This window comes from Lonchura striata, chromosome 3 (genome assembly GCF_050655825.1).
Source record: "Lonchura striata isolate lonStrDom1 chromosome 3, ASM5065582v1, whole genome shotgun sequence".
Lineage (NCBI taxonomy): Eukaryota > Metazoa > Chordata > Aves > Passeriformes > Estrildidae > Lonchura > Lonchura striata.
In genome coordinates, this window is record NC_140705.1 from 77662957 (window position 1) to 77675686 (window position 12730).

At 35.0% G+C, this 12730-nt stretch overlaps 1 protein-coding gene across 20 annotated transcripts in view; it reads right to left on the reverse strand.

The window, feature by feature from the left end:
* The window catches only part of QKI (QKI, KH domain containing RNA binding), a 154256-nt gene that overhangs the window by 114013 nt on the left and 27513 nt on the right, over positions 1-12730 (reverse strand). For all 20 annotated transcript variants that reach the window (XR_014954340.1, XM_085576839.1, XM_085576836.1 and 17 more), the window contains exon 2: positions 3834-3976. Coding sequence is in view for 19 of the 20 variants with exons in the window: in XM_085576839.1 (XP_085432965.1) it covers positions 3834-3976 (143 nt within the window). In the remaining variant the exon portion in view is untranslated. The remainder of the gene's footprint in view (positions 1-3833; positions 3977-12730) is intronic.

The following is a 12730-nucleotide window of genomic DNA, read 5'->3' on the forward strand; positions in this document are numbered from 1 at the left end:
TTCAGTATACTCTAAGGACACGCTACTTTAGATGTGATAATTACTGAGTTCTTACATTTTTACTGAAGAGGCACAGAAGAGTTCCAACAGAGAATTTCACATTAATCAGAAAGAACAGGGTACTTACTAATAATAAAGCCATGATTATAACAGAAAAAAAAAATTTATTCAGTTCAACATTTGTAGGTACTAATTCCAAGAACTGTTTAAATTGATATCAGGCAAAAAGTTTAGTCTCATCTCTCTAGAGAAATTTGAGAAAATTAATCATTTATCTGAAGCATAAGAAATGCTAAAGACTTTTAACTATTCACCAACAATAGCTTATCCTCCCCATTCTTCCGCTTAAGAGCTCAACAATTTCTCTGACATCTTTTCTTATTACGTTTTAAAATTCTGATCAAAGTTATTTCTCCATGAATTGGAAATGTCTTCAAACTGTAACACCAAAGACTTACATGAGAGTACAAATATTACCCTGTAGAGAACTCACTTTTAACTTTTTTAAGGGCAAAATAAGGACAATTTAGTTGAATTTCATTTCTTGGGTGCCATCAGCAAAAGTTCTCTCTCAAGTTTCAGGAGCATATATACATGGTTCAGAACAGCTAAGTGTCTCAACCTCAGTTTTAATACTAAAAATTCTATAAAGTTTAAACACCTTTCAAGGGTGCTAGAAGAAAACAATATTAACAGACACAATTAACAGTAACTTCCTATGAAAAAAGTGACACAAATGACACCATCCCAATAGTTACACAATTAATCAGACTGTGACTACATAATGGAAAAATTCTCCTTATTAATACAACACACCAAAGAAAATTAATTCTTGCCTAGCACGATTTTTGTGTCTCTTTCACTTACTAGTACAGAAGCAGAAATTCAGAATCTGCACAGTCAACATTTAAAAACTACAGGCTGTTTCAGTCAATTAATTTTTTGGCAAGTTGAACCTTGCATCAACTATGGCCTTCAAATAAATATTAGATTAAAAATCCTCAATATACACTAGTAGAAAAAAAAATAAATTAGAAGCCTTCAGGGGATTTTATAGATTTATTTTAGCTTTTAAGTTTAATTTTATATATTCTTTATTTTGTGTGGACAACCAAAGTAATATCAAAGTGAGGCAGGCTATGAAAATTTACTGATTCATCTTTTGTGTATGTTTATACATACACACATATAATCCCTGTTTATTTAAACTTACAGTAGACCACTATTTTTATGCCTCACAGGTAACTTAGGATTCTGTGCACAAAATGTCACTATAGTACTATGCAGTATTCACTACAGTCAACTAACCAATATGCTCTAAATTCTAAGTCAAAAATATATACCATAACAAAAGCTTATTAGAACACCCTAATATTTTGCTGATTTTTTTTTTTTATTTCTGTTACTAAAAATATTATTAAATAAACATCAGAAAACCAGTTTCTGGTCATTATTCTCTGGACAACTTTAGGTCTCTCCAACTTTGTATCTTTGTAATGTATACAAGATAGTCAGTTGGAAGAAAATTATGGCAATAGAAAGAATCAACTAGATTTATCTGAGAAACCCACCCTCATAGCCTATACAGCATGTCTTTCCTATATGTGGTAACAACTAAATTGCTGAATATGAGTAAGAAGTTTCACGTAGTGTTGTGAAAATTCTCACAGATAACAATTTCTCTCTTTACACACATATTTACCTACACTGCTGAAATTAATACTTATATGTGAATTTTACACTTTTTTTAAAACTAAGTTGGAATCACTGTACTTCAGACCATTTAAATGCTGTGCTAGCCTGAATCCAAAGCAGGTTACTTAATTTCTAACTTGCAAAAATATTTTGGAAATGGCCTACATACCAAATCACAGCTTTTTATTTGTATGTAGTGGTATATTCTAGTTGATTAACCAATTATTAAGGCTGTGCAGATCCCACTCCAAGTAGCAATGAACAAATACAGGAGCACACAGAGAACACCAGGCTTGGCTCCCCAGTGAAGCTTGAACTGCCAGATCCCACCATAGTGGCAGAAGCTTTGCATTTTCTAGCACACACTTCAAATCACCGCAAAAGAGCCAACAGCCTTTTTATTCCGGGTCACATGTACACAAATCACAAGCTTCTCCAACTTCCGAATGCCTAAGAGTTTATTAAAATAAATTAGTGACCTCTTCAAGGCCATTCTTCTAAAAGAAAACAAAGAGCTAGCAGTAGCTAGTGAAATAATTTCTTTGTCAGAAACTACAGACAAACTCTTTCCTGCTCATTTACACTATATTTGATAATTAACTGACAGTGAAGAGCTAAGCCACTAAACCCGTGATTTCTAAAAGAGCAGCTTAATAGTTAAGGGAAATCCAACACCTTTTTTCTTACTCATAATCCTCATACAACAGGCTTCAAGTTTGGTAAAAACTGCAACAAATAACTAAAGCAACTCTTCAAAAAGAATACACTGTCAAGTTATGAAACCAAGATTTCAATAACTAAGAAATGTTCTAAAAAGCCACTAAGCAATATAATTCTAAGATATCTGGAGGTATAAAGTCCAGAGCTATTTACATGGCTCTGTGGAACAACTCCATAGGACAATCACCCTCAAAAATCTGTAACAACTGAGGAGTTTCAAAAGAATTACTGTTTTTGGTGTGGGGACATGTATGCATGTACACAGATATAGACAGACACACATATGTTCAATTTGGAAGAAAAATGCAATACAAGGGAAGAGAGATGTCCTTAGTGCCAGTGCAAATTCCCTGAACACTTTTTCCAGTACGGGTATTTTAATCCCAAAGCAAGACAACTATATGAAAACTTGAAAAGGGAGAAAAGACATTTGTGTAAGTATTCTGCTCTGAATAAGGACTTGCACTTAATTTTCTTAATGGAGCATGGCACAGTGAGGTCTATTTAGAGGCCTGTATGTTCTAAGCAGCACTGAAATAATAAAACTCCATTTGGAGAGTTTAATTTAATTAAGCATAAAAAGAAAAGCCACAGAAATACCCAAGTGTTACCTCCATTTTTGCTGTTCTGTACTTTCTTCCACTTTATATCACTTTAATGTGCAAATCCCTTACCTGTAAATTCTATTAGGGAAGAATAACACAGTTTCCTATTTTGTCACTGATCAATGAAAATGGTTGGGGGTAGTTGGGGTAGATTTTGAAAGGACTGTTCTTCCCAAGTAGTTTTTAAAACACTTCAGATCAGATTAATTCAAAAGAGTTCCAGTTAAATGAAACCATTCTCCTTCAGAAGGTAAGTGTACACTGGAACAGAACACCCCATGGAGTGCACAATACTGACAGGCAAGCAAAGAGTTCTGCTTAAGCAGGGTGGTGCAAGGGGAGAGGACAGGACAACCAAACCTGAGATAAAGTCACTTCTATAAGCAATAGAACTGGTTACACAGGTATGGGACAAACAGTAATTGAGACTAAGTACAGTCTCCAAAATGTCTTTAACAGGCTTCAAAGCATTCTGCAGCTCACTTAAGAGGCACACCAAGAAGAAAAAAGCACCAACCCAAGAAATACTTTCCTCTTAAAATTCACTTCACAAGCGTCTCAGGACGGAAAACACTGAATGAACATGAAAATTAGGAACTTATGTCTAAGGTTTAGCAATCCATACTGATTTTGTATTTAACACAACCTTCTTCCACTCACACTCGCTGCAAATCAAGTAAATGGAACATACACCAATTCCCTAGTATCCAAAGCAACTCAGCGTGATCCAAGGGTAGCATCACATGAAATTTACATTTAAAGACAACCACGAGGATCAAAAAAATAATTTAGTGACTAAAAAGATATACTTACATCTGGATATTCTTTTACAGGCACATATAGTTTCTCTTGTAACTGCACAATAGGTCCCACAGCATCTGGTAATTCTGCACTTCTCTTCTCCGTACTACCATTTAATGTGTCGTTATACATGTCTTTCCGTACTCTGCTAATTTCTGTGGGGGGAAAAACGTATATTAGGCATTAAATACAGTAACAAATTATAATCTACCATTACAGTCTTGCCTTTTTATTATTTCCCAAATCTTAATGCCATTTTCTTCCTCTTCTCATGAACATCATAGTTAACTGAAAAATCTGCTCTGGTTTTGTCTTTTTTCTTCTGTTTTATTTTGGGGATTTCAACTGGTCTTTTTTTTTTAATTGCAGTACCCATCCTTCAACATCTTTCATGTCTGTAAATTTGCTGCCTACTCATTCTGTTTATGGAATTCAGCTATTGAAGTAAAAATTACATGCACCTCCTCAGAACACTTAGAAGATTGCTCACATCATTTAGAAGGTGTATAAAAACAGTTCTTTTATGTTTTTTTAATAATAAAGCATCTAAAAAGCAAAAAAAATTTAGAAATCTGTACGCAACATAAAAAATAAAAAAATGCATCTATACAGTACATCTGCTAGTTCTGGGATTAACTATAGCTTGGAAATAAAAAGGAGCATCTTTCAGCTATGGGAAATAGGACAACTTAATGGTGAAGTTCATGAGCACGTGTTATGACAACAAACTGTTAGATACTGTTCTACTGACTATCCCCAAAGAGATAACAAAAATAACAAACTCAAGTGTGGTATCACAGACCTGGGCAAGCACTCTGTGCACCCAGAAGCCCTACTACTTTATTTCAAAGTAATTAAAAACTCCTCAAGAGCACCAGGGAATGTCGATGGCGAACTTGTAAGTCCTGTTTCTAGCATTTGCACCTATGTTACTCACACCTTACAGTATTTACTTAGAAGATGCAGTTTAGTAGTTACAAAGTAGTTAAAAATGGGTAATTTAATTCAAATCTACATTAGCGTCACTAAGCTTTAACAGTCTGATAAGGAACAAAAAGCTTCCTTTTGTTTAACCAAAAAAGACATTTAACAAGAAGTCACATTTGACTTCTAAATCTGTTAAACGTGGTATTGTAATTGCTGCTCTAAGAATCAGAAGTTCTGCATTTCATAACTTACGGAGTTCCAAATAGTGTAAAAATGGTCTCAAGGAGTTTATTTCAGTATCACTGACGAACTAGTCAAAATTAATGTATTAACCAAGTTTCAAACCAAAAACTAACATTTAAACAGGATTGTTCCCAAAGCATTAAGACTAACAATATCATGGGCTGTAAACAAAGCAATCAGTAAATCCAGTCTTTTACTTAGAATTGAAACAACTGCTTTCAAAACTTCCAGAATGAAACAAGACATTGAAAACAGAAATCTTATGTTTTCATCTAAATACAGAAAGAAGTCACTTGAAACTCTAGCAGCAGTCAAGAGATTAATAGAATCTGTTTCATAATCAGTTTCTTCTCTGGCAAATGATTAATAGCTGAGATTTCACCACCTGAAAAGCTGTGGGGTGGGGAAGAAGATCATAAAGGAGACATCTCTGAAACACATACTCTGGAGCAAGTTGTTTCTCTGCTGGAAACTGACACAGTCCTGTACTGTATCATGATTTGGTAGTTAACACCTGTTTACAATGGGGAACACAAATTTTGTCACCATATAATCATAGCAGAAGGAAAAAAATCCTCATCTCCTTCTACACAGACAATTTTGGCAATGAGCACAAATTCTTTAGCACATCTCTTTGAACAAATACTACTATGTTTTGGCATACTTTGTTCCCTTTTCATTCTCTTCTGATTTTCCATTAATTTACACTACACTGAAACAAGCTAGACAGTCTGTAGAAGTACTGAAACTTAAGCAGCAACATGGTCATTTTTATGTATAGTTGGCAGCTACTCAGTAGCTGCCAACTATAAATAAAAATTTTCCTTTTAAAATGTATTTTTCATGCAGAATATAATCACTAATATTGGATATCATAATCTTCACAGGAGAAAATGAATTTTTATTTTAATCTTTCTTTTGCAAATAATCCTGACACATTCATGACACTTGAAAGCCAAACATTCAGAACATGCACAGATAGTATGAGAGCTGGCTTGAAGACTACCCCTCACAAGCTGAGAAACATAAGCTACCTATTACATCTCAAACTTTGTAGAGGATGAAGACATCTACCAACTCAGTGAAGTAGAAAACTCCACTACAGGACCAAACACCTAAACTTTAGTTTTCTTGGCATGTAAGTTTGTATTTTCTCTCTCTACATTCAAGCCAGGAGTAATGGCAACAAACATCAGGACAGGCACAGTCACCTACATCAGCCACCAGTATCACTTGCTCCTCAAGTGATACCATTTCTTCTGCTTATTGGAATTTTACCTTTTCTCTTGTCTTACATACTTTCTCCAAGGCCTCACAAGAAACATTCAGAAGCAACATATGAAACAAACAGGCATTCCCAGTTTTCTTTAACTGCTGATCCAGCCTCAAAATTCCACTTCTGCAGAACACATTAACTGTGAAACTTTCTTTCCACTTTTCTTCAATTTGACAGAATGGAAGGACTACTACTTGAATTATAAAATAATTAGATCAAATCTCTTGTTAGCCTATTGTCTCTCACTCCTAACTACAGATGGAGTACAACCCATCTTCCTTCCTAAGGTATTAGTGCAGCTGACCACATGCATTCTCTCAAATGCACAACTCCTGAAGTTCTGTTTGATATGCCTCCTGAGTTTTTTGACATTTTGCTTGAATCCTTCTACACATCTTCAAGATTAGTTTTTTTTACCACTAACAGCAGTTTTCTCACATACCTGTCTCTTGTTCAATCACACCTCTGGTGCCTCAACAAGACTCCATACAAAGTATTGAATTTTGATGACATAACCTTTCCTTTTATGGTCTCCATTACACCCAATTCAAGATTATAGTCTCTTGAGTATCTTGCAACTTTGCCACTTGCTTTAGGCAGTAATGTGTATAGACAGAATTATGTGGTACTGTATTTTCAGCACCGCCCTCAAGTTTACCAGGATTAAAATAAGGTTTCAGAAAGCAACACCAGCAGCACGTTAGAGGAGATAAAAGTTCTGCTCTCTTAAGCTGCAGAAAGTACCATTTTATTCTGTTCTGAAATACATCAAAATACCTAAAAATCTGAGGAGCAGTGCTAAAGTAGGAAGGTCAAATCCTCCAAGCACACCTTTTTATTTTTAGCATGGAAATCACATATTAAGAAAAAAAGGAAGTCAAGTAAACAGTCTTTTATTTAACTTATTTTACATTTCTGACACACTACCAAGTAGGTTTTCCCTTGCCCAAGAGCTTCTTTGGTATGTTTCTTATGAAATCACAATTTTCAAGTTCATTTATAAAGCTTTAGCTCCTTCACATTTACAATTTTTTAGATTCTTCCCTCTCACAGAAAGAAAACTGATTCAACAATATAGGAAGCTTTACTTTCCAAGTGAACATCTAAGTACAATTCTAGATTCTTTACCTCTGTCTTAATGCTGAAGCGGTAATTACATTGTATAACACTCTAAAGATTTAACGGAGTGTTAGTAAAGAGAGATACCTATAATCATAAATATGACTGAAAAAAAAATTAAGGGCATACAGCAGCTTCCCCATATCTCTAAAACCTGTGAGTTCTGTCAATGCATTAATAGGTTTCTGAAAGGATATAAGTACCCATCTCCACTATAGGTAAAAGCAGAAACTCAAAAGAATTTCAACATTCTAATCAGTAAGTTTAGCAGTAAATGACAAATTTGTCTTGCCCACATCACAGTAGTGGAGGAATAAATTTAAAAGAAAAGACAAACTGGTTTCAATATCTTTATCTTGTTCCCACCTTAATACAGCATGACCTAGTTAGCCATGGTAGCAATGACATGCACTCTGGTCCAGAGGACATTTTTCTTGCTCTGTCCCTGAAACTATACAAGTAATGTAATCTTTTGTTTCCTTTATCTACAGAACATATTTTTTCAATCTAATACCTTTCTAAGTAAGATATGTTTTCAAGCAGGATATCCTGTTTATACTGCTTACATCTGTCTACAGATATGTACTGTTTTGATTTCTTCATTAAACTTAGAGCATTCTGCCCCCTTGAACACACAAAGAACAGTGTTCATGTGAGTGTTTGTCATCACATTAGACACCATAAAAAAGTTACTCATTTTCAACTGTCAGTTATTCCTTCAGAGGAAGTAAGACTGCACATGTGTTTAAGACTGCTGGGTTGCAACATAAAATAGGTCTACATAAACCATTCTGTAAGAATACTCAGAGTAGGAAATCACTGAAAAGATTCAAATCCTTCCACCACTTTGCAAACCACTTTCATCACCAGTGGTCACAGCTTTACTATTTCTCACCATTAAAGCTCCTACATTATAAAGTTGTATCTTTTGGAAGACCAGCAGACTTACTGTTTTTAAATTGATGCATTCCTGACTGCAGTTTGAGCTAAAACTAAGAATTTGAAGAATTAAAACAAATCTTCTAATATTCCAATTTAGCTACATCCATTTAAACAGTGTTAAACTGACGCAACTCTCAGCTTATGTTTTTTCCTAAAACCGTATTAAGTCATCAACACACACAGAATTTCATTTTTGAAACTAACAGAAGAGGACCTTAACTATCATTCATTGTTTTTACAATACACAGCAAGTGGGACTGGACCAATCCAACAGTCAAAATCAGGAAGAGATACAGAATTAATCAAAACACTAATCATCTTCTAACACAAGCAGGCATGCTTCCTTAACCAAGTAAAGCATCAAGCTTTGAAAGATTCTCAGGCACCAGCTAGTTTCCATATGAAAAAATAATAAAGTTAGGAAAAAATGTTTAAAGTTAAAAGTTTAAGAGTTATGGTAAGAATAGCGGTTATGTTCATGTAACTAAAAATCTACATGGTACTTGGATCTCACTGATGCCATAAAACATCAGTTTCAGTTCTCTGCTTTCTCAGAGAAACCAAGTTATGCCCAAAGTATCAACGACATCAAAATTTTTACATGCAGCGTAATTTTAAGCATTTTGACAGGCAAAAATAATTATTGTATTTTTTTCTTACAGACTATGACACTAAACTGAAGCGCAAGTAACACCTTCATATTTCCACAATAGCTTTTTGCAAAAAGTGAAGAATTCTAATGACTATATATCAGAGACCACTTTGAGTCCACTCAAATGCACGAGATTAGCACTGAGGGGGCAAGTGAGGAACTAACTGAATCAAGTATCTTCTCATTCTTTACTACAATGCAGTGTAGGTTTTTTTTTAATGCAACAAAATATGTGCAATTAGTATTTTTACCAAGTGTTTTTATTGCACACAACTGCTGCCAGGTCACCACTTTAGGCATTTTAGAGTTACTTTTAAGTACCTTTTTTTTTCCCTTTTTGTTTTTTTTTTGGTTTTTTTTTTGGTATCAGGTAAGTCCCTAAACCAGAAAAAAAAAAAGATTACAGAAACCACCACTTCACAGGATCCAAATCCACTGAATACAGATCGACGACTTATACATGCAGGACACCAATTCTGTGTACCATTAAAGCATTATCCAATTGCAACTAAATACAGCTTAGTTTTATATAATACACAGTGTGTCAACAGCATCCAATAACATTGCAAAAATATGGAAAAATATAACTAATAATGGTAAAAAAAAAGCAGAGAAAGTAGGAAACTGTTATATTCTGCTCTTACTTAAAATCTCTGAAGACCAGTGAATTATAATATCTCTTGAAAGTGTTCTAAAGACTAAGGTAGTGCATGAACTCAAACTACAACGTGAGTAGTGTGCTGAGCTCATCACCTGCACAAAAAGAATCTTGTTGACACAGCATGTATCAAACTTAAAATTTGGTATACAGCAGGTACCAAATTTTACAATTTTTATTTAAAAAGAATTAGAAGAAAAACCAAAGTGAAAACCATCACACCATTAATCCACTAGACCAACAGACAGTCTCTCAGAAGAAATGTAAAAGTACAAAACACTCAACATTAGCACTGAGAATATGGCAAAAAAGTCATTCAAGTGTATCACAAAAAAAAACCCCAACAAAACAAAACAAAAAAAAAAAAACAAAAACAAAAACAAAACTTTGCATTTCAAATTTCAATGAAATTTAAATCTTTTAATGCCTTGGAAAAATTATAGGTATTTCTTTTTTGCTCCTCAATCTAGCAGTACATTTTCAATGATTAAACTGTCAGTCCAATGATAAGTGGGCAGCACTTCGAGCAATTTGTCAGCACTCTTGTGTCAAAATTCAATCATTTCTTTTTGCAAGAAGAGCCTGCAAAACTCCTTCTTTTGTGGCAGTTGTAAGGTTTGTATGAAAGTGACTTCAAAACGAAATAGAGCATACTCATCTGTTCTCTTTGTATAAATGTCAACAGAAAGCTTTAAAGTGCTTTATTATTGGTGGAACATTGCAACTCATGTGTTTTCTAATCTAACAGCTTTAGTATGCTTACTTGGCAAAGAAATAGCTGGTTTTATTCATCACAATTTTAACAGTCTTCACTGTTAACACCAGTGCTGTTTGCTACTACTGCTGATGCAGCAGAAATAGCAATGCTAGCAAAAAAACCAAGCCATTTTTAATACTGTGCTACATGAACTTGTACCCTGCATGCATCATCAGTACACAATCTAAAATGCTGGCAAGCATTTACACTCCCCATCCCTAATATTAAAGCAGTGAAATGCCTGAGCATCAGGCAAACAAGATTCATAGCATTTGTCCTTCAGAAACCAACACAGAGTTAAAAAAAAATAGGATCAAGCAAAGCTGATAAAATACTCTACTTCTGACAAATTTTCATATACAGCAATTTGGGTCTAAAGCATGACACTGAACTCAGACGTAATAAACTGGCAAATTTAAAACAGTCATGCATTTGCTTTCACTTACTAAAACTTGCATTTATGTTATTTAACATTATGGTATGTCAGAAAGGCCAGAGGAGGTCTGAAAAAGTTCATAATTCCTGCACTAAAGTTGCCAGTGGCAATCTGCATTTGCTTAAAAAAATAATATAAAGAAGATTAAATATAGTCTCCTCATTTTCTTGGTAAACTCCAAAAGCTGTGTATTTGAGATGAAGTTCTTGTATTTGTCTCATCATATCCCAGCACTATGCTCCAAAAATCTAAATATCTTTAACGTAAAAATCAGTTTATAAGTTCCCAAGAGGATACTTTAAAGAACTTTTCAGCAGTCTACTTGGCATATTCAACTAACATGATACAGCAACTGTCATACACTATCCATCCGCACCCAAATGAGCAGCACTGGAAAATGGAAAGTTTCTTGAGGTGAGTAATTAGCTGATAGAGAGAAAACTGTAAAACCAAAGTCCCTGAGCACAGCATGACTATTGAAGCAGATCTAGGGGCTCATATTTGCATCAGGCTTAACTACCACCCTCTCAAAAATCTACTCTAGCTTCCTGTAGCAAACTTTTACCCATAAATACTTACAGAATAATAGAATCAATTGGGTTGGAAAAGCCCTCTGAGATCCAGTCTAATCTGTGACCAAACACACCAACATATTGACTAGACAACAGCATTAAATGCCACGTCCAGTCTTACCTTAAACTATGTCCTCTCGTTCTGTCTCTGGCTGCCTGGAAGCAGAGGCCAAGCCCCACATGGTTACATCCTCCTTTCAGGGAGCTGTAGGGAGCGACAAGGTCTCCCTGAGCCTCCTTTTCTCCAGGCTAAACATCCCCAGCTCCTCAGCTGATCCTCTGCTGGAGGACTTCTGCTCCAAACCCTTCACCAGCTCTGCTGCCCTCTGGACTCTCTCCAGCTCCTCAAGTTCTTCCCTTTGTTACATGTAGCACAGTTAAATGTACATGAAGCTTCTAGAGCTATTCAAAGTTCTCGTCTGTTTTTCTTTCCATACCCAGCAGCATCAACCAAATATTTGTCAGTAACCATAATTATAAACAACTTGAATATCTTAAATGTGGGAGAATCTGCAGTAAAACTACTCCTTGTGAACAACTAATGATCAGGAAGATTAAAGAAAGGAGCCATCTATGAGATTTAAACAACAGTGTTAACTTGGCACACTTTAAAAACATCAGTTGACAGTATCAGCTCAGACAGAACTTCCACAGTTTTAGTTCCTCAGGTGGTTATTTTATTACAAAAAAAACGTTACCTCTGTTTACACTCTTTTTTTTTGAAATCGATCTTTGTGAGCAATGTAGACTGACTGGTCTGCAGTGGACCTTCTCTAGCCACACACAATGCCATCCTCCTTTCACAACAGAATCAACTGCTGTCCATTTTCCACAGGTATCTTCTGCATATGAAATACTGTATTTATGTTCAACAACTATGAAGTCATATAACAGGAAGCTCTCCAGTAAAGCCAGAACATTCTCAAAATGTATCTTGAGCACTTCAGAACAGAACAGCCTAATTAATATCAAAATCACTGGATATCAGCACCGAAATCCCACACTATGCTATCCTGCCAGTAAGTGCAAGAAGTGCATAAAAGGGCAAGACACTATTTTACAACCTTTAAAACAAACAAAATTAATTTAAACAGATTTCTGGCATCGTCCCTTACTAAATAATGAGTTTTGAAGTTCACCATAAAATTAAAACTACAACTGAGTTACCTAAACTTTAGAGTTGCTTATTCTTGGAACAGAAAAGTAAAAACTACTAAAAAACTCCAGTTGAAAACTAAACAGTAGCACCAATCTCCTTCCTGTATTCAAGGGTGCACCTTAAAACTCACCAATTTCAAAGAACAACCTGGAGAACATGCAGCTATTT